Consider the following 25,224-nt stretch of genomic DNA (forward strand, 5'->3'; position numbering starts at 1 on the left):
ATATAAAAATATATGGAGAGAGATAAAGGTGAAGCAGAAAGCAAATGGAAATCTGGTGTGAAAAGAGGCGAAAAGGGGTTGGTTGGAGCTGGGTTATGTTGATCCTGTGGTGAAATAGTGTAGATAGATAACGATGTGCATAAAGGTTAGGTGGTTGAATTGCCGCCAAAACACGTTAAAGGGTGGAGAAATTCGGGAAAATTTCGAAAAAACTACGTGAGGATGTATTAAAAGTGGTGGTATGGTGGTGGCAGATTATGGAAATGAGGCTAACAATTGTCTGATGGAGAAATGTGAAAAAACGGAAATGGAAATAAAGCAAAAGTTATTAAAACTAGCCGAAAAGGTTGTTTGATAGCTGAAAGGAACTGTTTGTGAACTAGAAACGGTGGATTTTATAGCAGTAGCGGAAAAAAAAAAATAATTTTTTTTTTTGTTATGGTTTGGAAGTGGGTTACGTATTATTACGTATTATTGAGTATATATCGGCGGGATAAAATTGTATAGTGGATTACGGTAAAAAGGAGAAGGTGAATACAAAGTGAAACTACTGGCAAAAACAAATGTCTGCTTGTGTCTGTGTATATGCGGATGGATATGTGTGTGTGTGCGAGTGTACACCCGTCCTTTTTTCCCCCTAAGGTAAGTCTTTCCGCTCCCGGGATTGGAATGACTCCTTACCCTCTCCCTTAAAACCCACTTCCTTTCATCTTTCCCTCTCCTTCCCTCTTTCCTGACGAAGCAACCGTTTGTTGCGAAAGCTAGAATTTTGTGTGTATGTTTGTGTTTGTTTGTGTGTCTATCGACCTGCCAGCGCTTTTGTTTGGTAAGTCTCATCACTTTCTTGAGAGGTCATTGTCAGAATACTCTGACTAGTGAACAGGGGTCAACAACAGGTTCCCGAACTTACATCAGGTGTTACCTGAACTGTCATTTTGCAAGCCAAAAATATCCTTTGAGAATGGAAAGAGTTACCCCAAAATATATTACCAAATGACACAAGCAAATGAAGATAAGCAAAGTAGACTGTTTTTTGTGTCGAACTATCACTTACTTCAGATACCATTCAAATAGTGAAAATGGCAGCATTACATCTTTGAACGAGATCCTGAATGTGGGCTTTCCAGTACAGTTTACTATCTGTCTGAATACCCAAAAATTTGAACTGTTCAGTTTCACTAGTCATATGCCCATCCTGTGAAATTAAAATTACGGGCTTTGTTAAATTTTGTGTTAGAAACTGTAAAAACTGACTTATTATGATTTAGCATTAGTTCTATTTTCTAAGAGTCATGAACTTTTGTCATGAACTGCACTATTTGAAACAGAGTCAGTGTTGCACACAACATCCTTTACTACCAAGCTAATGTCATCGCCAAACAGAAATATTTTAGAATGACATGTAATACTAGAGGGCATATCATTTATAGAAATAATGAACAGGAGTGGCCCTAGCCCCCCCTCCCCCCATTTCACTATGCTCCTCTCAGACCCCACATCACAGCCGTTCTCAACACTGTAAATAATGACCTTTTGCTGTCTGTTGTTAAAGTAAGAGGTGAACCAATTGTGAGCTACTCTCCATATTCCATAGTGGTCCAGCTTCTGGAGCAGTATTTTGTGATCAACACCAACGCCTTAGTTAAATCAGAAAAAGATGCCTAGGATTCGAAATATTTAGTTGAATCCATCCAATACTTCATAGAGAAAAGAGAATATAGCATTTGCACTTCTTAAATCACTTCTACTTGTTTTAGGGCCTATTTTCACTGCATCTTTGACTTATCATTATTTTTTAGGGTCTTATATGCTCACTTTGTAAAACCAAATGTAATTTTTTAACTGGCTCTTTCTAATGTGGTCTTTCTAATGAAAGTTGTTTGAAAGATTTTGCAGAAAGTACTTTCTTGCAAAAGTGGTTTGGTGTTTTTACAACAATTGTCAACTTTGGCATCAGTTTTTAAACCACTGGAAAACAGTAGGAGAATAAAATTTTATATTCAAACACCTTGTGCTGGTAGATTATCACATAAGAAATTTCACATACTTACTTCAGAAGATGTATAAAGCTAAATTTCACATTTTTTTCAAGTGGCTAATTTTCTAGCCGACTTTGCTTCAAATTATCTGTATGAAAATTGATCAGGAAATCATTTTTTATTATTCTGAATTGGAGAGTGCAAACAGTTGTACAAGATAGCCTGGTTTTTTTCTTTCAAGAAAATATGGCCCAAGATATAGCACTCAGTCGCCAAACACTCAGGTGCACTGTTGAAAGGTGTGTATGGGGTCAGACAAATGACTCTATCCCTGCAAGTATAAAAAGTGAAATTTTACCCATGTGCATTGTAGCTAATGTGAATGCTCACACAATATTTCATCTAAATCCGTGGTGGTCATACAGGAACTTTTTTCGAAATGAGACCTCTTGACTTAAAGTGGCTCTATATCAGTTAATGCATTATGCCAGGATGGTTCCTGTAAAAGCGACATCTCTGGCCTCCATCAATCTGTGCCTGTGCTTAGTCCCTAATGGTCTAATGAGCAGGATGCTGAAACAATAACTTTTTTTTTCTTTGTGTATACCATTTAATGCCCCCAGCCATATAATGAGTGGCTGTCTTGACATATTCTGTTGTTTTCAAATGAATCATTTGACACATTCTATCTCTAGTGACTTCTTTTCTACATTCAGTTATCAATCCAGTTTTGCAACAAAGACCAAAAAATGAATTGTGTTAAGGGACTGGAACTTCTCAACGGGAAAAGGAAGAGAAGGATAAAGATTATATCATGCACTGGATGGGAGGGGGGAATGGAAACCAGCAGAGTTTTGCACAGAACATGTTTATAATCTTGAAGGGTTATTGTTCACAAGCAAGAGACCTGGAGAAAACGAAAACTTTCAGATAGATTACTTATTATCTAATGGTAAGTCAGATTTTGCAGTCAGATTTTAAACTACAAAATATTTCCACAGGTGGATATGGACTGTGCCGGTAATTCATTGGTTGTAAACTGCAGAGTGAAATAAAAAATATTACAGAAAGGTAGGGAATTAAGGAGGTGGGACCTAGATAGATTTAAAGGAACAGAGGCTGTTGATAGTTTCAAAGTGAATACTAGGCAAAAAAAAAAAAAAAAAAAAAAAGGAAGGGAACACAATAGAAGTGAATGGGTGCTTTGAGAGATCGTAAAGTGAAGGCAGAAGAGGATCAAATAGCCACAAAGACTAAATCGAAATACGCAGATAACACGCAAGATATTGACTGTAATTGAGGATGGGAGAAAATATAAAAATCCTTCAAGTGAAACAGGCAAAAGGCAATAATGATGTCTCACAAAGATAGACAGGAAGTGTAAAATGGCAAAGCAAGAATGGATAGAGGAGAAATGCAAATCTGTAGAATTGTGCATGACAGTGGCAAAGATACAGGATGTCCAGTGAAGGAGTCCCTGCTTTCAAAATGAAATATCTCAGAAACTAAGATCGATAGATAAGCACAACAAACCGTATGTTTATTGTGACATCTGTAAGAATTTTATACAGAAGTTTCAAATAGTTCAAAAATCAGCTAACAGGTGCAACTGTAATTGCAGTATGTAGTGCCTATAAATAGTGCACCACAGCTCAGAGGGATCAGGTCTACAGTTGAAACATGAAAGGGCGTTAGCATACTAAAGGAAGAGGTTGAAATCATGTATTCCACTGAACAAAATGTTTTTTCTGGTAATGGAATACCACAAGTTAGAAAACAGTCCTGTGGAAACAAGGTGCAGCTTTCAAACACAATTTAATGTTCTAAAGGAAACCTATGTGAAAAAGATTCAAAAGCTCTTTGCCATGTGCCAACAGGCAATGTGACTGATAATGTAGTGGGGAATGTTGGCCTCAGACAAACTGTAATAACTCCTGAAAATGTCGCCACAGTTTCTTGTTATTGTTCAGCAAACTCCAAGGATATCTATCTAAAGAACTACAACAGAGACTGGTTTGAAGTGTTCCAAAATGGAGTAAGTACTGAGGCTGAGCCTACACATTTTCATTGAAAATCCAAAGGTACAAGGTCATAATTTTAACAGCTGTGCAACAGAGAGCTGTCTTTGCAGACAAAATTGTCACAATGATTGATAATGAAAGATTTGATTGTGGCTACATCTGATTCACAAATGAAACACACTTCCACCTGAATGGAATCATGAATAAACAAAACTGTTGATTTTAGGATTCTGAAAATCCCGATTTGTTTGAAGAGAAACCACTATATTCTTCTAAAGTTACTGTTTGGGCTGTAGTATGCGGCAGAGTCATCACTAACCCTTTTTGCATGAGAGAAATGATCACTACTGAAATTTGCGTTGCACTTTTGGAACAATTTGTTGCCACAAGCTAGCATTGCAGGATCAACCAGGCACCAAGTGGGTCATCCAAGGTTGGGACAGACCACATCGCTCCAAACAAGTGTTTAAGAGTCATTGTATTGGATTATTACAAATTTACTGGCACAGGGCTGGATTGGCCTTCATATTCCTCTGATCTGACTCCTTGTGACTGCTTTTTGTGGCTCAAACTAAAAGACACTGTCTACCAGAACCATCCTACTAGCTGGATGAGTGGGAATCGGCGATTCGTGAGGAATCTGAATCCATTTCCATTAATGTTGTTGCTGTTGTTGTTGTTGTTGTGGTGGTGGTCTTCAGTCTGGAGACTGGTTTGATGCAGCTGTCCATGCTACTGTATATTGTGGAAGCTTCATAATCTCGAAGTAACTACTGCGCCCTACATCCTTCTGAATCTGCTTAGTGCATTCATCTCTTGGTCTCCCTAAACAGCAAAACTGATCTACTACTGCAAGTTTCTCATTTCCTTATCTAATTCTCTCAACATCACCTGATTTAATTAGACTTCATACCATTATCCTCATTTTGATTTTGTTGATGTTCATCTTATGTCCTCCTGTGAAGACATGGTCCATCCCATTCAACTGCTCTTTGAGGTCCTTTGCTGTCTCTGACAGTGTTACAATGTCATCGGCAAACCTCAAAGTTTTTATTTCTTCTCCATGGATTTTATTTTCCTACTCTGAATATTTCTTTTGTTTCCTTTACTGCTTGCTCAATATACAGATTGAATGACATAGGCTACAACCCTGTCTCACTCCCTTCCCAACCACTGCTTCCCTTTCATGCCCCTCGACTCTTTATAACTGCCATCTGGTTTTGGTACAAATTGTAAATAGCCTTTTGCTCCCTGTATTTTACCCCTGCCACCTTCAGAATTTGAAAGAGATTAATCCTGTCAACATTGTCAAAAGCCTTCTCTAAGTCTACAAATGCTAGAAATGTAGGTTTGCCTTTCCTTAATCTATCTTCTAAGATAAGTTGTAGGGTCAGTATTGCCTCACATGTTCCAACATTTCACGGAATCCAAACTGATCATCCCCGAGGTCGGCTTCTACCAGTTTTTTCATTCGTCTGTACAGAATTTGTGTCAGTATTTTGCAGCCATGACATATTAAACTGATAGTTTGGTAATTTTCACACCTGTCAGCACTGGCTGTCTTTGGGATTTGAATTATTATATTCTTCTTGAAGTCTGAGGGTATTTCGTTCGTCTCATACATCTTGCTCACCAGATGGTAAGACTTTTGTCTTGGCTGGCTCTCCTGAGGCTATCAGTAGTTCTAAGGAATGTTGTCCACTCGCAGGGCCTTGTTTCGACTTAGGTCTTTCAGCGCTCGTGTCAAATTCTTCACGCAGTATCGTATCTCCCATTTCCATAATAATGCCCTCAAGTACATCGCTCTTGTGTAGACCCTCTATATACTCCTTCCACGTTTCTTCTTTTCCTTCTTTGCTGTTGTTGTTGTTGTGGTCTATAGTCCTGAGACTGGTTTGATGCAGCTCTCCGTGCTACTCTATCCTGTGCAAGCTTCTTCATCTGCCCGTACCTACTACAACCTACATCATTCTGAATCTGCTTAGTGTATTGATCTCTTGGTCTCCCTCTACGATTTTTACCCTCCACGCTGCCCTCCAATGCTAAATTTGTGATCCCTTGATGCCTCAAAACATGTCCTACCAACCGATCCCTTCTTCTAGTCAAGTTGTGCCACAAACTTCTCTTCTCCCCAGTCCTATTCAATACCTCCTCATTAGTTATGTGATCTACCCACCTTATCTTCAGCATTCTTCTGTAGCACCACATTTCGAAAACTTCTATTCTCTTTTTGTCCAAACTATTTATCATCCATGTTTCACTTCCATGCATGGCTACACTCCATACAAATACTTTCAGAAACGACTTCCTGACACTTAAATCTATACTCGATGTTAACAAATTTCTCTTCTTTAGAAACGCTTTCCTTGCCATTGCCAGTCTACATTTTATATCCTCTCTACTTCGACCATCATCAGTTATTTTACTCCCTGAATAGCAAAACTCCTTTACTACTTTAAGTGTCTCATTTCCTAATCTAATCCCCTCAGCATCACCCGATTTAATTTGACTACATTCTTTGCTTGGAACTGATTTTCCATCTGAGCTCCTGATGTTCATACAAGTGGTTCTCTTTTCTCCAAAGGTCTCTTTAATTTTCCTGTAGGCAGTATCTATCTTACCCCCTAGTGATATATGCCTCTACATCCTTACATTTGTCCTCTTGCCATCCCTGCTTAGCCATTTTGCACTTTTTTCAATCTCATTTTTCAGACATTTGTATTCCTTTTTGCCTGCTTCATTTAGTGCATTTTTATATTTTCTCCTTTCATTAAATTCAATATCTCTTTTGTTACCCAAGGAGTTCTACTAGCCCTTGTCTTTTTACCTACTTGATCCTCTGCTCCCTTCACTATTTCATCTATCAAAGCTACCAATTCTTCTTCTACAGTATTTCTTTCCCCTGTTCTTGTCAGTCTTTTCCTAATGCTCTCTTTGAAACTCTCTACAACCTTTGGTTCTTTCAGTTTATCTAGATCCCATCTCCTTAAATTCCTACCTTTTTGCAGTTTCTTCAGTTTTAATCTACAATTCATAACCAATACATTGTGGTCAGAGTCCACATCTGCTAAAACTTTTTTCCTAAATCTCTGTGTTGCCATTCTGTTAATATGCTAAAGCATGTGATGGAAATTTCATTGTTCATTTGCACCACCACTGTGCTGCGAGGGGTGGACATTTCAAAAAGATTGTAAAGTGAGTCAAAGGCAGCTTGCAAAGGACAAGATTAATTATGCACATGAAACCACATGAGCTGCATAGCATGCAGTGTCATTTGTAAGCATTTTGAATTATTTCAAAACTTTTGCATAAAATTCTTACAGCTTTCACAATAAACATACCTGTTGTTGCAATTCTCTATCAATCTTAGTTTTTGAGATAATTGTTTTTGAAATCTGATCTCTTTCCCTGGACACCCTGTAGATGCTACGCGTAGGGGAATGAAGAAACCTTTGGAAAAAAAGTGAAGCAACTATATGAATTTCAAGGTGACAGGACACTACTAAGCAAGAAAAGAAGGTCTGGAAGGTGAAAGAGCTATGTAAAGAAAGCAGACTTGAAAACAGCATTATGGACATGCAGGGAGGAGTAGATGAAGAGGACATGGGATATATTAACTAAAGAGTTTATAGATCTAAGTCAAAACAAGGCACCTTAGATAGGTGACACTCCCTTAGAATTATTTAGATCAACAGGAGAAAATACCGTGACAAAGCTATTTCATCTGGTAGGCAAGATATATGAGTCAGGCAAAATACTTTCACTTCATGAAGACTGATAATCACCATTCCAAAGAAAACAGGTGTGAATATTACAGAACCATCTGTGAAATTGTTAGAAATTCTGAAGGTAGCAGTGATAAAGCACAGGGAAAAAAATATTTCATTCTTTTACAGAGACCAGGCTGCAGTTTCATGAGTCAAATGACGTGTAAGGGAAGCAGTAGTTGAATCTGGGTTGTTGCTTATTCCCAATGCTATCCAGTCCATACATTGAGCAAGCAGCGAGGAAGAACGTGGGAAGAGAACTGAAGTTGACCAGGAAGAATAAAAATTTCATTGTTTGCTGATGATATTTTAATTTTATCAAATATGACAAAGGACTCTGAAGATAAATTGAATAGGAAAGGTAGTGTCTTTAAATACGAGGGTTGTACCAAAAGTAAGGTTCCCAATGAGCTACAGCCTCAAGGGAAGGTGCTAGGCTAAATCGGACAACAGTGCCATGTGCAGTCGTTCCCTCATTCTCGAACCTGCCCATCCGTGATTCGCTACGTCGCTCAGTGTTGGCTTGGCAGCAGTCAGAGATGGAACTGTTGTTTGCTGCTCCCGCCAAGTGCGAGGTTCAAGCAGTAATCCAGTTTCTCCACACAAGGAAGTTACCGCCCATGGAGATTTATTGGCAGCTGACTGAGGTTTATGGTGATGAGTGCATGTCCGTTCAGCACATCCACAAATGGTGCAGGGCTTTTGCTGAGGGTCACACGGAAGTTCACGTTGAAGAACGGAAACCGCTGGTTTCGGATGGGATTGTCCAGGAGATCAACAGTGAGCTGCTCAAAGATCAGAGGGTCACTGTCTGTGAACTTGTTGAATGTATTCCTGAAGCTTCCCACTGCACAATTGAAAGAACTTTGACAGAAACGTTGGGTTATCGCAAGGTATGTGCTCGCTGGGTCCCCTGGATGCTGACTGACGGACACAAGGAGCAACACCGTGACTGTGCTTGCAAGTTTCTTCAACAGTGTGAGGGGGGGAGGCAACAAGGAGAAGTTGATGGGCTTTATCCTCATGGGCAGTGAAACGTGTGCAAGTTTCTTCAACAGTGTGAGGGGGGAGGCAACAAGGAGAAATTGATGGGCTTTATCCTCATGGGCAGTGAAACGTGAGTGTTTCATTACACCCCTGAAACAAAACAACAATCTTGTCAGTGGCGTCACATGCTTCCTCAGCAGGTGGTGGGAGACTTGTTTGACTTAGTAATACAGAAGCTGGAGCACAGTCTTTAAAAGTTTGTTGAAAAAAATGGAGACTATGTTGAAAAATAGACAAAAGTGTAAGCTTTTCAACGATGTATTAATTGGTAACAATAAACAATGTTTTCTACTTGTAAAAAATATCGGAACCTTACTTTTGGTTTGACTTGTCATTGATCCTCATTACCTGCCACTGTACACTGACAGAGATTTTTATTTTGTTATTATTGTTTTCATATCTCTCTCTTTTTTTAATGTGGTAAGTTATTACTGGTGAAGTGATGGTTTATGACATGCGGTGATCCAATGTGGAGCTTCACTGCATTCACTGTCACTGAAAAAAAGTAGATCTCCACATTTTCTACTTTTTTGCCTTGATGAAAATATTTGTCAACCAGTATTTCATTTTACAGTTTCTGTGTAACTCCAGTTTTAATGTAAGAGGGTAATTGTAAAAGTAAGGTCTCCTATTTTTTTATAAGTACATAGACCTGTTTATTTCTACAATGGTTTCCATCAGTTTACAGCTTGAACATTTAGCTATTTTTCGACATAATCACCATTTCTGTCGATGCATTTTGTAGACGCTGTGGCCATTTTTGTATGCCCGTGTCATACCAACTCGCCACCATGCTGTTCAGAAAGTTATGAACCTCTTCTTTCACCTCGTCATCGGAGCCGAGTCGCTGGGACCACAATTAACGCTGAGAGGTACTGTGAGACTTTGGAAAAACTCAAATGGGCAATGCAGAACTGGAGAAGAGGATCGTTGAGCAAGGGCGTACACATTCTCCATGACAACACTCACCCACACATCGCTCAGCAAACCGTTGCTCTCCTGCAACAGTTTCAGTGGAACATAATCAACCACCCACCCTATAATCCTGACTTGGTGCCCAGTGACTATCACCTGTTCCCAAGATTAAAAGAACATTTTACTGGAAAGCGATTCAGCTCCGACAATGAGGTAAAGAAAAGGTTCATAACTTTCTGAACAGCATGGTGGCGATCTGGTATGACATGGGCATACAAAAATGGCCACAGCGTCTACAAAAATGCATCGACAGAAATGGTGATTATGTCGAAAAATAACTAAATGTTCAAGCTGTAAACTGATGTAAACCATTGTAGAAATAAACAGATCTATGTACTTATATAAAAAAATAGGAGACCTTATTTTTGGGATTACCCTCGTAAATGTATAAATCAGCAGGTTAATGTGCCTTCTGAGCTACAGAACATGACATAATTTCTGTTCTCCCAGCTCACTTGACTGATTTGGATTAATAATTTGTTCACTTCTTCACAATGATGTATTGTCTCACTGCTGTACATGCCTCATTTTCCCATTGCCAGAATGCTTTTCTGAATTCTAAATAACAATTTAAAAAAAGCAGGGTAAGGAATGGTAGTTTTCATGGATAAATAGGAAAGTCATCGTGAACACTAAGTTTGTTGTGTGGGTCAAAACTGTGCATGTTACTCTTACAGTTATATCTGCTTATGTGCTTGTGCATGTCTCAGAATGCTGAGCAGTTCATCACTACATAATGATGATAAATAGTACAGTATGATAATTACTCAATAATTAATATAACAATATTATTAAAAGGAAAGTTGCTACTCACCATATAGTGGAGATACTGAGTCGCAGGCAGCTGAAGCCACACTGTGAGCAGCAGCACCAGTGCATGTTGGGAGCAGTGACTGGTTGGGAGTAAGGGGGAAACTGGGACAGTGAAGTGTTGTTGGGGAACACACAGGGACGACGAGATGGAGAGAGGGTAGGGCAGCTATGAGTAGTCGGGAGGTTAGACCTTTCCTCCAGAAACCTTAACCCCACAAATATCAGTCCTTTTTCCAAAGGCCTCACCTTTTCCCCGACTCCCAAATTCAAGTTAACTCCTCCATCAAACCGTGATCCACCCCCACTGCCCCAAAATCAAGCTCTGTTAACTTTCCAGAATTTCTTAACCTTGAATCTTGCCTCATCATCATTCCCCAAATCCCTCAATATGCAAACTAACCTTACATCCACAGAAATAACCGCAGTCCACCATCTAAAAACTGATCCCGACCTTATAATCCTACTTGCGGACAAAGGCTCCACCACTGTTGTTTTGAACTGCAAGGATTACCTGGCAGAAGGATTCCGCCAGCTATCAGACACATGTTGCCACAATGACCTCATTCCAGAAATCCAGCAAGATCTCCAGTCACTCCTCAAATCCGTAGGCACATTCCAGAAACCTCACCCCTACCATTCCCCACCCTCCTACCTTCTGTATGCTTCCTAAGTCTGTAAACCCAACCACCCAGGATGCCCCATTGTGGCTGGTTACTGTGACCCCACTGAGAGAATCTCTGCTCTCGTAGACCAACACCTCCAAACTATTACCTGTAAGCTACCCTCCTATATGAAAGATACCAACCATTTCCTCCACCAGCTCTCCACAGTTCCTGTCTCTTAACCACCCGGTACTCTGCTCGTCACTATTGATGCATCTCCCTTTATACTAACAGCCCTAGTGCCCATGGCCTTACTCTTATGGAACACTGTTTCTCAACGCCCTACGGATTCCAAATTGACAACCTCTTCCCAAATCGCCATGACCACCTATCCCATCAAAGGCAGGGCTACCTGTGAAACCTGTCATGTTATCTACAAGCTAAGCTGCAACCACTGTGCTGCAGTCTATGTGTGCACGCCAGCTGTCTGTCTGCATGAATGTTCACTGACAGTGTGGCTTCAGTTGCCAGAGACTGCAATTGTGTGTGTGTCTCGTCTTTTTTGACGAAGGCCTTGCTGGCCAAAACATTTATTTGTGACAGTGTTCTTGTTGTGCCTATCTGCAACTCGACATCTTCGCTATATGGTGAGTGGCAACTTTCCTTTTCATAATGTTGTTCCATTCCATTCAGGAATTTCCAATAAACAATATAGGATTAAAAGTATTAAAGCCAACCAATTGTGCCTGCATTGGCTGTTAAAGTCTGCCTGGCTTTATTTCACAGTCACGAAAACTATTATATGAGGTATCAAATGATGGCCGAAACATAATTGCTCACAACTGGAAATATTTACATAGTGTAACTTTTATATTTTGGGTCCTTTACTTGTATCAGAACTGAGTGGCTTATTTTTCTGAGGCACCAGAGATCATTCAAATTGACCTTTCCACTTGTAAATATATTGTTACATTACGGTGATGTTAGCTCATACTACACGTAACCCTAGAACGGACGGGCTGGGTCTTTCAGACCCAAGCGGATTTAGTTTTAAAAATATCCACAAGAGTACACTACTTGCGAGTCAGCCATCCATTGTAGCTTTCAGTTAATGTTCTTAGAGGACATTGCTGGTGTCATCATTTTTCTTTGTTCGCCAGTTGATTGTTGACATGGAAGGAAGCGTGTTGTGGGTCTGAGAGACCCAGCTCGTCCGTTTTCATTAGCTTTTTTTGCTTATGCACACTTCTTGTTATACTGACTGCGAGCAATAAAACTGCTCGAAAATGGCCTGGCAGCATCCTCTAAGTGATGAAGAAATTGAAAAACTGTTATTAAAAAGTGATAATGATGATTCGGATGTAGATCCTGATTTTATTCCCGAAGGTGATCGCAACACAGAAAGCGAAATGAGTGATGATCAGCTGGACAGCGAAGATAACGTCGTTATTCTTGCGAGAAATGTGAGTACACTCACTAATACATCTCGAGATTCTGTATCAACTAGTGTGGTTGGTTCCGGTCCCTCTTACTATTCGTCGAGAGATGGACGAACTAAATGGCAGAAAAAGGTTCCCAACCAAAATGTACGTACCAGATCACACAATATAATTATGCATTTGCCTGGTGTCAGTGGGGAAGCCAGAAATGCTACCAACATTGTCGAGGCCTGGAAGCTGTTCATTGATGAGGATATGCTCAATTTGATAATAGAGAGCACAAATACTTACATAGATCATGTAAAACCACTTTATAAAAGTGACCCAAATACTGCAAGGAACTTGGAAAAAAGAGGAGTTCCAGGCATTTTTGGGTCTTTCGTACATTTCTGGCGTTCTTCACGGAGGCAAAATGAATATGGAAGAATTTTGGGAACTTATGGCACAGGGACAGAAATCTTCCCTACAAGTATGTCACTGCGAAGATTTTGTTTTCTTCTGAGATATGTTAGGTTAGATAATATTCACACAAGAGAGGAACGTAAAAAAATGATAAAAGTGGCCCCTGTACATGATGTTATCGAATGATTCACAAAAAACTGCACAAGGCATTAAACAACAAGTGAATACCTTACAGTGGACGAGATGTTACTATCTTTTCGGGGACATTGTTCTTTCAGAATGTACATTGTTTCAAAACCCGGAAAGTATGGGATCAAAATATTTATCTTGGCAGATGCAAAAACATACTATGTAAAAAACTTGAAGTGTGTGTAGGGCAACAACCTCCAGGCTTCTTCCATGTGAGTAACGCAGCTGACAATGTTTTGCTCAGACTTGTGGAGCCAGTGAAGGGAACAGGTTACCTTTGACAACTGGTTCAGAAGCTGCACTCTTGCAAGAAAACTGCTCACAGACTGTAACCTTACACTCGTTTGGACACTGCGCAAAAATAAAAGAGAAATTCCATTGGAATTCTTGCCTCACAAGAAAAGAGAAAATCATTCATCCATATTCGCATTTTGCGTCAATTTCACATTGGTGTCATATGTGCCAAAGAAAAATAAATGTGTAATTTTGCTGTCTTCAGTGCATACAAACAATAAAATTGATGAAGGAACCGGTAATATGAAGAAGCCAGAAATTATTACATTCTACAATTCAACCAAGAGTGGAGTGGACGTGGTTGATGCCGTGTGTTGGAAGGCAAACAAGACGCTGGTCATTGTACATGTTTTACGCCATTTTGAACATTGTTGGTATAAATGCATTTGTGGTATACAAAGCAAACACAGGACTGGATATTTCAAGAAGGATATTTCTCAAGCAACTCGGTTTGAAACTCATAAAACCACACATGGCACGGAGAGCTAACCAGAAGAATCTCCCGAGGAACATTCGACAGCTGGCAGCACGTCTGTCTGGGATTACCATTGACAAGGAAGTTTTTCCAGAAGGAAAATTAGGTTGCTGTTGTTGTAAATGCAAAGACAATAAAACAAAATATTTTTGTAAAAGTTGTGGAAAGTGGCTGTGTCTTTCCCATTCTGTAAAGTTATGTGAAGATTGTGCAGAAAATACAGGTCAGTAATATGTTTACCGTAACAAGAGAAACCATGTTTTATTAGATTATGCTATGCACTAAAATGTATAATATTTTGTAATAGCGTGCTTGACAATCCTAATTTCATAACTTGTGAGGACGTGAACTGTCAAAAATAAAATAAAACTGTTTTAAATGTTCAAGAATGTTTTTAAATACTGAATAATTTTACTTTCAGATTTTCGGAGAAATACAACGTTATTTTCAAAGAAATGTATGGTAAATTTAAATATTAATAAACAGTAACAGAAGTATAGTAACACTGGTGTTGAAAATTTAAGTCTTACTTATTCTGGAATGTAAATAAAACGGTGGGTCTGTCAGACCCAGCCTGTCCGTTTGTGTTACTTTTTTTTGCCTGTCCATTCTAGGGTTAAAGAGATAGGAATTCATTTATTTTTATTTACTGGATTACAAATTGTTCACAATGTTACGTGCAGACTCAAGAATTACATATTATTTACACTTTTCTTGTTTTTGTTGTATTTCAGTGAAGGAGATGATTGCTCACCCATTTGAGACCCGTTCAGACAGTTTCTATTTTGTAGATGACTGTCTAATAATGCATAATAAAGCTGACTATGCTTACGATGGTGGGCTTCAGCAGTGAACAACATTCACTTGGATGGCTGTTTTCTACATTCCATTAATTTTTCTTCAGTTAACTATTTTATATATTTTTTTAAAAAAATTTTAAACTGACAAGCATTCCATTGATTTTTTGTTTTCTTACTTGGAATATTTATTTTTTGTTATAAATTATTAAGACATATTGGATTTATTAATCCAAATAAAAATATGTTTTTACTTGAATTTTATTTTTCAATTTATGATACTATTTTCGATGTTTTTTTTTTCCTCTATTCATTGCCCTACTGTACATAAGAGAATTTTGTTTGTACTGCCCGCTTGCCTCAGTTTCTTTTTGTGGCTGCCCAAAGTGTTTATAAATTCAGTTAATCATTTTATATAATTTGCATGTTTTAAAATTGAGGCAAGAGAACTGTGCTATCATTCATCTTAACGGTGAGGCATGCAAAATAATCTGAAGGGATCAAGAGAAACATTTATCTTCTTCTTATATTGAGTTGTATTTTGGAATGAAGAGGGAGTCTGATGAAGACTATGCTGTGGATTGTGATATATGTGAAATGACAGTAATTTAAAAAAAAAGTGAGGCAATTAATGACTCGAGCTGCACATGATTGTTGTTAAGAATATGTAGGACACCTTGGACAGGATCTCATCTATCAAAAGTTTTATCCTGTTGGTGTGGCTTTTTCATCCATTGCAGTATAGGGAACATTATAGATTTTTGTGTCAAAAGTATACGACATTATCAGCTGTTAAATCTCATGTACATATATGTCTACAAATTACTGCCGTATCAAATAAATAATGGTCCTGCCACTGGAAATATTATCACATAAGCTATTAACGAAAAAACTGTAGGTAACACAACCAGGGGCAGCAAAATCAAAGACAGAAGAAAGCCTGAGAAAGAAAGCTACAAGGAAACCATATAATAGTTCAGGAATTAGGACACAAGGCCTCTAAGAATTTGCAGTGAAAACCTAGGATGTAACTTATAAATTGTAACATAATTGTGAGGAAGGGTCACACAGTGTAGCATGATTTTTTTTGTCTTGGTTGTACCTGTGCTGGTTCCTTTTGCCTTAAAATGAAGGAAAGGCAATTGTGTAACAGTCCTGATTTGCTGTTGCCGCCACCAGGGCACAGATTCCTCAGGCTCTTATGCTTTGTACAGTCTTTCTTACATTGTTTGCTCTTCATTATCAATTAAAGGTAATCTAGCTTGTGAAGATCAGACAGTCCTGCACCACTCACAGCGTGATGAACGGTATGGTGTAATCTACACACATTTAAAGAAAGCGTACCATTATTTTTAATTGATTTTTGTCATTTTTTCTTTATTTTCCTCAAAACAGACTTTTGTCTTATCTAAAATATGGAGGAACGATTAGGTTACATTTTACTTGACAATAACTAATTTATTCTAAAATGCAGTGTATCATTTGTAGGAACTATGATACAACTCTATGAAGGGAAGTGTACTTCCACCTCTGTGTTCCATATCCTGAATATCTGAATTGTGTGAACTTCATTTCAGTGAGGATGATGAGAGACAAGTGCGGGTAGGTTATTTGTTTGTGAAACTACACGAATATGTTTACTTTGAAATTCATAGTTGCAATTTATTATTGCCCAAATGACTTTCTTTTAGTTTTTTGTTGATGTCACTTTATCATATTATTTTAAGCACATGAATGTCAAATTTTAGCAAAAACTTCCCAATATGTTGCCTTTCTTAAACTCTTATATTTTACACCCTAAAAAATAAACATGAAATTTTGATTCCAATGAAGAGACTAATCCAGCCCATTATTGGAAACTGCCAGTTTATCCGTCGTTATTGATTAAAACACTTTACCTGTTCATGGGAAAAAATGACAATTTTACTATCTATTGAATAGAATTTTTTAGCTAATGTCTTTTTTCTTCAGAAGAAAGCACTATTTTATTTGCTTTCATTTCAGTGCAAAGGAACCATTTACACACAGACAACATAATCACAAATAAAAACTAAAATTTGCTGCTCAGTGTTCTCCATTTACTAAAGTGTGAAATAAGCTGTACAGGCAAGTGTTATGTTCTTTTTTAACATATTGTGCAGCTGTCACAGCTAGAATTCTACTTTAATTTTACTGTGCATTAAGAGTGATGTGAATATTATACAGAAATGGTGAACTGGTAGATACTGATCATGTCTTAGTTATTGATGTTACAGCACTTCTGGAGTATTAGACAAGGACATGATGTAAGTATATGTTGTGTGTGTATGTCCATCAACAGAATTCATTCACATAAATGGGCACACTTGGCTGTTCAGTAATGGTTTTGATTTGTAGTAATCATTTCATGTTAAATTTCATAACCTATATGCTTCTTTAGTTATATTCCAGTATTTTTAAAATTAGTATGAAGTGTATATTTCAGAGGTACTTTGGTTACTGAATGACATCCTACTTATCATGAGAGATACAATCCTTGTGTGTATTTTGACTTGATTCATTGTGTAGTAGCTTAGGGTTATCATTTTACATACATTGGGCTGCTGTTACTTTTCATTTATAATTACTGTAATGTTTGGGAGGATGCATGATTTTCCTGTTTCGTTTTGAGCATTCTTGAACAAAGTCTGTCATCTTCTCACTAGCCATTGGCAAAGAATGTGTCATATGGTCAGGCACTGGACCGTACAAATTTTAAAAGTTGCAGCACTGCGCTTTATGGGCACATGGATTTTCTCATGCCCTACATAAGAGAGACATGCACTTAGAATAGCAAGGAGCTATGAGAGGTAGGGGGTGTGTATGAATTTTGTAATCTTGGAGGCAGACAATAAGTGGATGTGGAATAATTAAATATTTAGTCCTCCCCCTTTCCCTCCACATCACCCTTCATCTCTGCAAATTTGTTTTGCTATTTGTTGGATTTTTCTCTCTGTCTGAAATGTCTAATGGGAAAAAGTAGGATATTCTTAAGTTTTTTCCTTGATAGTCCTTGCTTTCTGTTCACATCAGAATTTCCTCTGCTGGATGCATACAGTAAAATTATGTTTACATTTTTGACATCCATCCCCATTTATTTTGGGTTGTAATTATATTTTGAAATAGTTGTTTTTTGTGTTAATGGTGAATAAATAGAGGTATTAAAAAAATAAAGGTTGTGAAAATGCTGTTCCGGCATATCTTGGATAAACCAGCATGATTTTGGTAGCCTTTTTCTAAAGTAAGTGCAAAAGTTATGCCATAAAATTCTGATTTACACTGTAATCCATATCTCAAACAAGTGTTCATTAAAATAATTACCTAAGTCATAACAAAGCAAACACAAACCTTCAAACTGAGGGTTCATTTGGGTGCTATATAGTCAGCTGTGCTTTAATGGAGCATGGATCTCCTGAAGCTAGTTTTGCCATAGCATCCTTCTGACCTGCTAACTAGTTTTCACAATTAGTTAACAGTATACAAATTGGTGGCTGTGACACCTTCTGTTATATGTATAAAAAATGTAAAGCCCAATCACCCCACAGGATTCTAATTGGTGTTTGCAATTTGCTATAGCAGTGTTGATTCCTAGACGTGAATTGTTCTGACTGTTATTGTAAAGTTGGGAAATTCACTTTATTGCTAAATGAAGGGTATATTGATGGGCTAGAAAGCCTCTCCTCGGAAAATGGTTGCTTCCAGTTTGTCCTATAATTCAGATTCAACTGAGTTATATTTTGTGACAATTTAAAATTTATCACCAGTTACCATGACTTTTGCTTACGGACTAGGTGACTAAATTTTGGGAGGACCATTAACAACCCTGAATATACTGCGCCTTCATTGTTGCACTAATATGAAAATACGATTGTTGATTATTGTAGATGGGGAAATTATTTTATTGTAAAGATTTTCATACATATGTCTTGTTTGAGAATTGTTGTCAGAAGAGGTGAAAAGGCAAAGTTTACTAATGCAAAGAATTCTTGTCATTGATGATTGTATATACATAATGATGGAGTAGTATTTTACATTATAATATACATACAAATGCACACAAAATAATAACAGTTGTTTGGTTACAACTATTAGGTTAGAAAAAAATGGAACACTTTCCTTTTGTGTGTGAAAGTACATTTTGTCTTCTTATATTTTCAAATAATTGATATTGTGTAAATATGTAACCTACTATATTGTTCTTGACTGTTGGAGATTGACATAAAATAAATGGACCTCCTCCTGAAAGCAGTTTTATTTGGTACTGATACATCAAATAAGAAAATGTATTAACATAACATTTATGTTGTAGAACGAGACTTTGTAACATTTATTTATTTGCTGTGGTTGATTTAGTGTCTTAAATTAAGAACAGTGGATACTTTTTTCTTAAATACACTTCGTGAATAGCTCCACAACTTTTGAAGATGTATCACTGCTCAGATGGGAGCTCATAGAAAAGAACTGTTGAATGTTATGTATAAATGCTGTAAGCTTTTGTTTTGAATACACCAACTTTCGATTTTGTCATGATTGTTGGAATTCAACAAATAAGATCTGACAAATGATGTTGTAGCACACTTCTAGTTAAGTTTAGCTGTGCCAGTGGTTGACACAAATTAAAACATTTCAAGAAGCATTAGATTACAATAAGGGCTAAAGTGAAAGGAAATGCACAAAAAGGACAGACGTGTGGAAAACAGAACAATTAAGTGTGTCATATATTTGTCAAACAGCTAAAAAACTGCATATCACATAAGATTATACCCTCTACATACTCCTTGTTTCCTTTTTCTTATGTATGAGAGAACATGCAGGGTCTTTAAGAAAGCGGGTATTATATAGTTGTTTTGCCTCGTTTCCCTCGAATGGAACTAATTTCTTATTCAGAAGGGCTATGCAACTATATAAAAATTTATGGTATCCATTTTGTGAAAGTTTGTGCATTTGCTAGTCAGGTTTATCTACCAGCTTGATATATGTGAGTACAAGCATTAGGAGAACATGGTAGTTGTAGTAGTTGTAGAACATGCCGTCAGCACAATAACATGCATCTCAGTATCTACGACTTACTTGAGATTGGTATTTTTTCCAATGCCATAACTTTCAGACTTGGGTTTCCACAAAATGTGGCCTCAAATAAACATTTTTCTCTCCTTTTGTTTGATTTTTTGCTCTCTACCTGTGTGCCCAGTACTATATTTGGCGCTTTTTCTACCTGTTGTATTGTTTTCCCAATTTTTTTTCATTTTTCATCAAATATATTCATTATTTCCAAATTACCCTCTGAATTTTATCACTAAATATTTCCTCCGTATATGCTTTGAGTTGTTTATATTCAAAAATTATTCACGTAACTAGCTAATTTCACATTTGCCAAATAGTCTTGTCTTCAGTGTTGTTCATTGAAAAAGTTGGTCACAACAAAGGATAATTTTTCAATAAGAAGATGCTAGTTTCAAGGTCCATTTTAACTGTAAATGAATAATATTAAGTGTAAATGGATAAAAACGTGATTTTCAACGTAATCAATCTTGTGTTTTATATAAATCCAAGTGCTGGCTTGTTACTGTCACTAATCATCTGTGGACTATGCAACACAGTTATATGCAGTAAACACAATGCACAGTGATTTTGTTCTGTTGTTGTTAAATTTGACCTTGAATGCAAAGCAATAGCAGGCACTGAGGGATGAACCCATTCCACAAAACCACATATTTTTTTAAGCTTTTAACGTGTACAACACGAAGTGCTTTTGCCAGTTGTACTTCTCTGGAGTTCTGTCATAAGTAATTTGATTGCAAGAAGAGCAATGAAGACCCACAAAGGAAAACTTAAAATCAAACTGTGCAGTAAGCAACATTATTAAAGTTCTAACCGTTTTGTTTATATTACAATTATAATGTTGTTATAGACTTGTGAAGAAAGAAGATTTTGTTCAGATTGGCTTATTTGGTTTGAATACGAGAACTTTATAATCCAGGTGGTTTACTTTAGTAATTTGTTTTGGATATAAACAGTCTTTTGTATTGTTGTTGGAGATCGTACTGTTAATAAGTGTGAATGACTGTTTACTGAAGTTTTCTTCAATTCATATGCTCCCAGGGACCCAATTGGCATATAACTTGAGGCTGGCTGTTGCAGCTTGTGTACTATCAGTTGAGCTGTAGAGTATGTTGCCTCTGAAGGACAGTGAAACACACTGAAGCAATCACCATGAGAACAGCTCACTATTCATTGAAGTGGCACATATCTTATTCATGCCATTATAGATAATTTGAGGGAATGATTTTGTACCAAAGTTATTGACACTGGAATACCCAACCAACTAATTTGTTTGTAAAGAAATTCAATAACATTTCAAAACACACACCAAAAGAAGAGGCAGTACAGTATTTGTAACAATTATGTGCACAACACTCTTTGTTATTGAATTCTAAAGCACTGAATTTTCTTTGCTTTTTATTCATTACATGGCCAAGAAAGTGCCTACAACACTATATATACGAGGGTTGGAACTTAAATAGTGGCAACTATTTATTCACAACTGATACAAAAGAGTTACATGTTTGCACCTGTTAGTGTCCTTCAAAGAAGTCATGAGCATTGTGTAGAACCTGTTGCCAGTGATGTGGATGGTGTAGTATACTGTTAGCAGAGCCTGTTCTGTTGGTGGTGTGAATAGAGCAGTCTGCTGCCTGTCGAATCTCTGGAACAGTTCTGAAGCGAATGCCATGAAGTTGTTTCTTCATCTTCTGAATCAAAACAGTCACAAGGACTTAAGCCCAGGGAGTATGGTGGATGGTACAGCACTTCCCAGTCCCATTGACCGAACAGATCAGCCACAGCTTGCGCTGTATGCACCCGCGCATTGTCGTGCAAAAGGATGGGTGGGTTGTGCAGAAAGTGTTGCCGCTTCTTTTGCAAAGCTGGTCGTAGGTGATGCTCCAAAAATGAATAGTAATACTGTGCACTGATGGTCTGCCGTTGAGGAACATAATGCGTTAGGGTAACACCATCACAGTCGTACATGAGAATCACCATAACTTTAGACCGCTCCATTCGCACCATCAACAGAACAGGCTCTGCTAACGTTATACTACACCTTCCACATTGCTGGCGATGGGTTCTAGCCAGTGCTGGTGACTACTTTGAGGAAGAGTAAGAGGTGCAAACATGTAACTCTTTTGTATCGGTTATGAATAAATAGTTGCCACTACTTAAAGTTCCAACCCTCATACTCAAAATATACAAGGTTTCTGCCATGTTTTTGCTTACCATGGGGAAATTTTTCTTGTAAGGGAAGACACCATCCAGCTAACCTCAGCGTGTTGTCTTATCTGCAAGCAGGCTGCATTCTAGCTCTTTAAAATCTTGCCAAAAATACTGAATAAGCTCTGGTATCTTAACTAGGCAGTTCGCAAAGGAGCTGCTAGAAGATGAAGATAAAAGATGTTCAAAGAATGTTAAATTTTTCTATAATATATGGCAGTTTACAGTATGCTTCTCTGCATATAAGGTGTTAAACCTCTCCTAGTAGTGCATGTTCAAGCTGTGATGTAAAACTATCTGCCAGCAGAGTTGATCTGATATCAATTATGGTGTATTCAGTTTTTGCATTGCTTTTGTTTTCATTATTAGAGGCAGTACCACACAAATAGAAGAAAAAAACTGCTGTTTTTCCTAACAGTTCCAGCAACTGTTCTATTATTGATCCAGTTGAGACATCTATCCTGATTGTGGGAAATGTAACATTTCAGTTGCTGTTACTGCTTTTGGAATTAAATATTCTACCAGTAACACAGTGAAACGTTCCTCATTGATACAGTGAGATTTCTAAAATTTATGTTGGCTTGCATTTTCTTCAGTAAAATTCATCTCAAACTTACATGTGCTATTAAACACACAATGTTGCAGGAAGTTCCTAATAACTCTGAAACAGAGAAATTATTTAAAAATTTAGGCATATTCTGTCAAAGTCAGTCCCCCCCCATCTCAAGTTTGTTCAGCTCACTCACACTGCACCCATAAAAATAAAAAATGTGTCTAATGTTATGTAGTTTATTGTTTCAATGATTAGAGTGCTTCAGACCACGCACAATGACACTGTGGAAGTCTGTCATTTATGCTAGTGAGAAAAAACTCTCATTAAACAGTTGAAGGGCTTCTGTGACGAATCATATCATTTGTTGTCAGTCTTATACTCCTTGTGGATACTTGCATTTCATGACTGTCAATTGCTACGGCTCATTTCTGGAGAGAATTGATGTAGTGTAAAAACATCATTATTTTCATTTTAACAATAGTTTTTTTTTTTTTTTTTTTTTGGTTGCTGATTTCTGTTATATAATTTCATCTCGGTGTTTTGTCGGACACTTAATTATACATCAAATGAAATGAAATGAGTGTATGGTATCGTTGGTCGGGAGGCCCCATCCAGGGAAGTTTGGCTGCTAAGTGCAACTCTTATTTCAGTCAGCGCCGCATAGGGCGACTTGCGCGCTGATGATGAGGATGAAAAGTGGAGAAAAATCTCCTTACCGGCCGGGAATCGAAGCCAGGCCTGCTTGCAAGGGAGGAGAGCATGTCACCAGCCAGCTAAGCAAGTGGACATTAAATGATAATATAGGTTGAAATGACAAACTAGTACAATCAAATGATAATATAGGTTGTATTAGTTTGTCATTTCAAGTATGATGTACACGTGTTCAGTGCACAGAAAGATATTTCGAAATGTTTATTTCTGTTTCATCAGGACACTGCCTAGGCAGCTGTGAGCTGTCACTAGATTTGAAGAAATTTTTGGGAACTTGTAGTCTTCTGTGCAACATATTGTCAGCTTTACAGTATAACAGTAATTTTATGCCATCATGTTACCTGTGTATTATGGTAACATGTTTAATGTGAGAGTGACATTTATCATTTTAAATTAGTGGTGTGTTTTAATGCATTTATTGATGCATCTAATAATAAAAAATGGAATTTTACTTCATAAACCTTTTGCAGTATATGTTTCACATTGTCCTCCACCACATCAGAATTAATCTGTCAGTTGAGTCAATATAATTTCATGCAGCTGATGTAATCCAGCAAATGCCTGCATCTTCATACACTATTTACCCCTTGGCATAACAGCCACTAGCAGCAGTTACCATTGTGATCACTCTAATAATAATAATAATAATAATAATAATAATAATAATAATAATCTATTAATGCATACTTCCTGTGTATACAGTTTGTGGTAATTCCTATTCACATGACGAATTGATGAAGAAAGGATATCATCAACACAAAGTAAATGTACAGAGAAAGCACGTTATTTGAAGTTATCACATTACAAGGGGTGTAACAAACTGATTTTGAAACCAGACTGGGTAGAAGATAATCACGAAGTCCCTCACAGTAGGATTGTTACAATCAGCCTTTACATGTTCGATATTGGTGGTCACCACAGGGTTGCCCCCACCCCACTCCACCTGGCAGTGCAGAGCACAGGGGAGGAAACAAAGAAGTGATCATATGGCAGTCAGGTGCCTTGTGTATCAATTTTGCCTGGCCAGCCGCATTGTGGCGAGCCTGGAGGGAGGGGTCATGGCTGAACGGTTTCTGACAGAGAGAAAAGGTGTGGAGCAGCGTGGATCCGAAAGAATGTAATCTTGAAGCTGCTGGACATCAGAATGGGCAGCTGGGGTGAGACACAGGGATCAACTGGTCTTGCATCATGGCGGTGCTACACATGAAAGGTGGAAAGGTGGTCGTGGCCATCGATTGAGGCAGTGATGCCGCCTTCCTCTGCACTGAGAGGAAGCTTGAAGGTAGGCAAGAGTGTGATGTGGTGGTGCATAAAGTGCCGAGCGCGTGTGGAGGAGGTGAGAGGGAGGGGGGGCAGGTGCACAAAAGAGAGTGCCATTGTGTAACTGTAAGGGGAGATCCTCAACAGGGAAGCTCGAGACGAACACTGGTGAGGTGCATGTCAGAGGGAAGGATGTAACATGCAGTACCTGGAGCAGTCAGAACAAACGAAGCGCATGGATCGTACGCATCACATGCAACAGCAGGGGTTCTGTGGGGGGCGGGAGTGGTGGTGTTGGTGGTGGTGGTGGTGGTGGTGGGAGGGGGGGGGAGTCTTTTCAGCTGGGGGAGATGCTGAGATATCAAGGGGAGGGAGGTCATTATCAAGCGTCCAAGTTGGCTTGAGTCTGTTGATGGCACTTACCATGTAAGAAGAAAGAAGGTGTGGTTGGAGCACTGGAATATTTTGCGGGGGCCAGAATAAGACTGTTGGAGAGTGGCCCGCACAGTACAATTGCATAGTGTAACATAGTCGCAGTTCTCCAAGTTCTTATGAATAAAGATGCATGGGGCAGTGTTGGGCAGTGGAGGCGGAGTATGTCGGCAAGCGAAGC

At 38.1% G+C, this 25,224-nt stretch overlaps 1 protein-coding gene across 1 annotated transcript in view; it reads left to right on the forward strand.

Annotated features, from left to right (window-relative positions):
- Positions 1-15,059, forward strand: part of LOC126203105 (protein unc-119 homolog B) — a 60,950-nt gene extending 45,891 nt beyond the window's left edge. The window contains exon 6 of the mRNA XM_049937348.1: positions 14,738-15,059. Coding sequence (XP_049793305.1) covers positions 14,738-14,856 — 119 coding nt within the window. The 3' untranslated portion in view covers positions 14,857-15,059. The remainder of the gene's footprint in view (positions 1-14,737) is intronic.
- The last annotated feature ends 10,165 nt before the right edge of the window (positions 15,060-25,224 follow it).

The sequence above is a fragment of the Schistocerca nitens genome, chromosome 9, assembly GCF_023898315.1.
Source record: "Schistocerca nitens isolate TAMUIC-IGC-003100 chromosome 9, iqSchNite1.1, whole genome shotgun sequence".
NCBI classification, from domain to species: Eukaryota; Metazoa; Arthropoda; class Insecta; order Orthoptera; family Acrididae; genus Schistocerca; species Schistocerca nitens.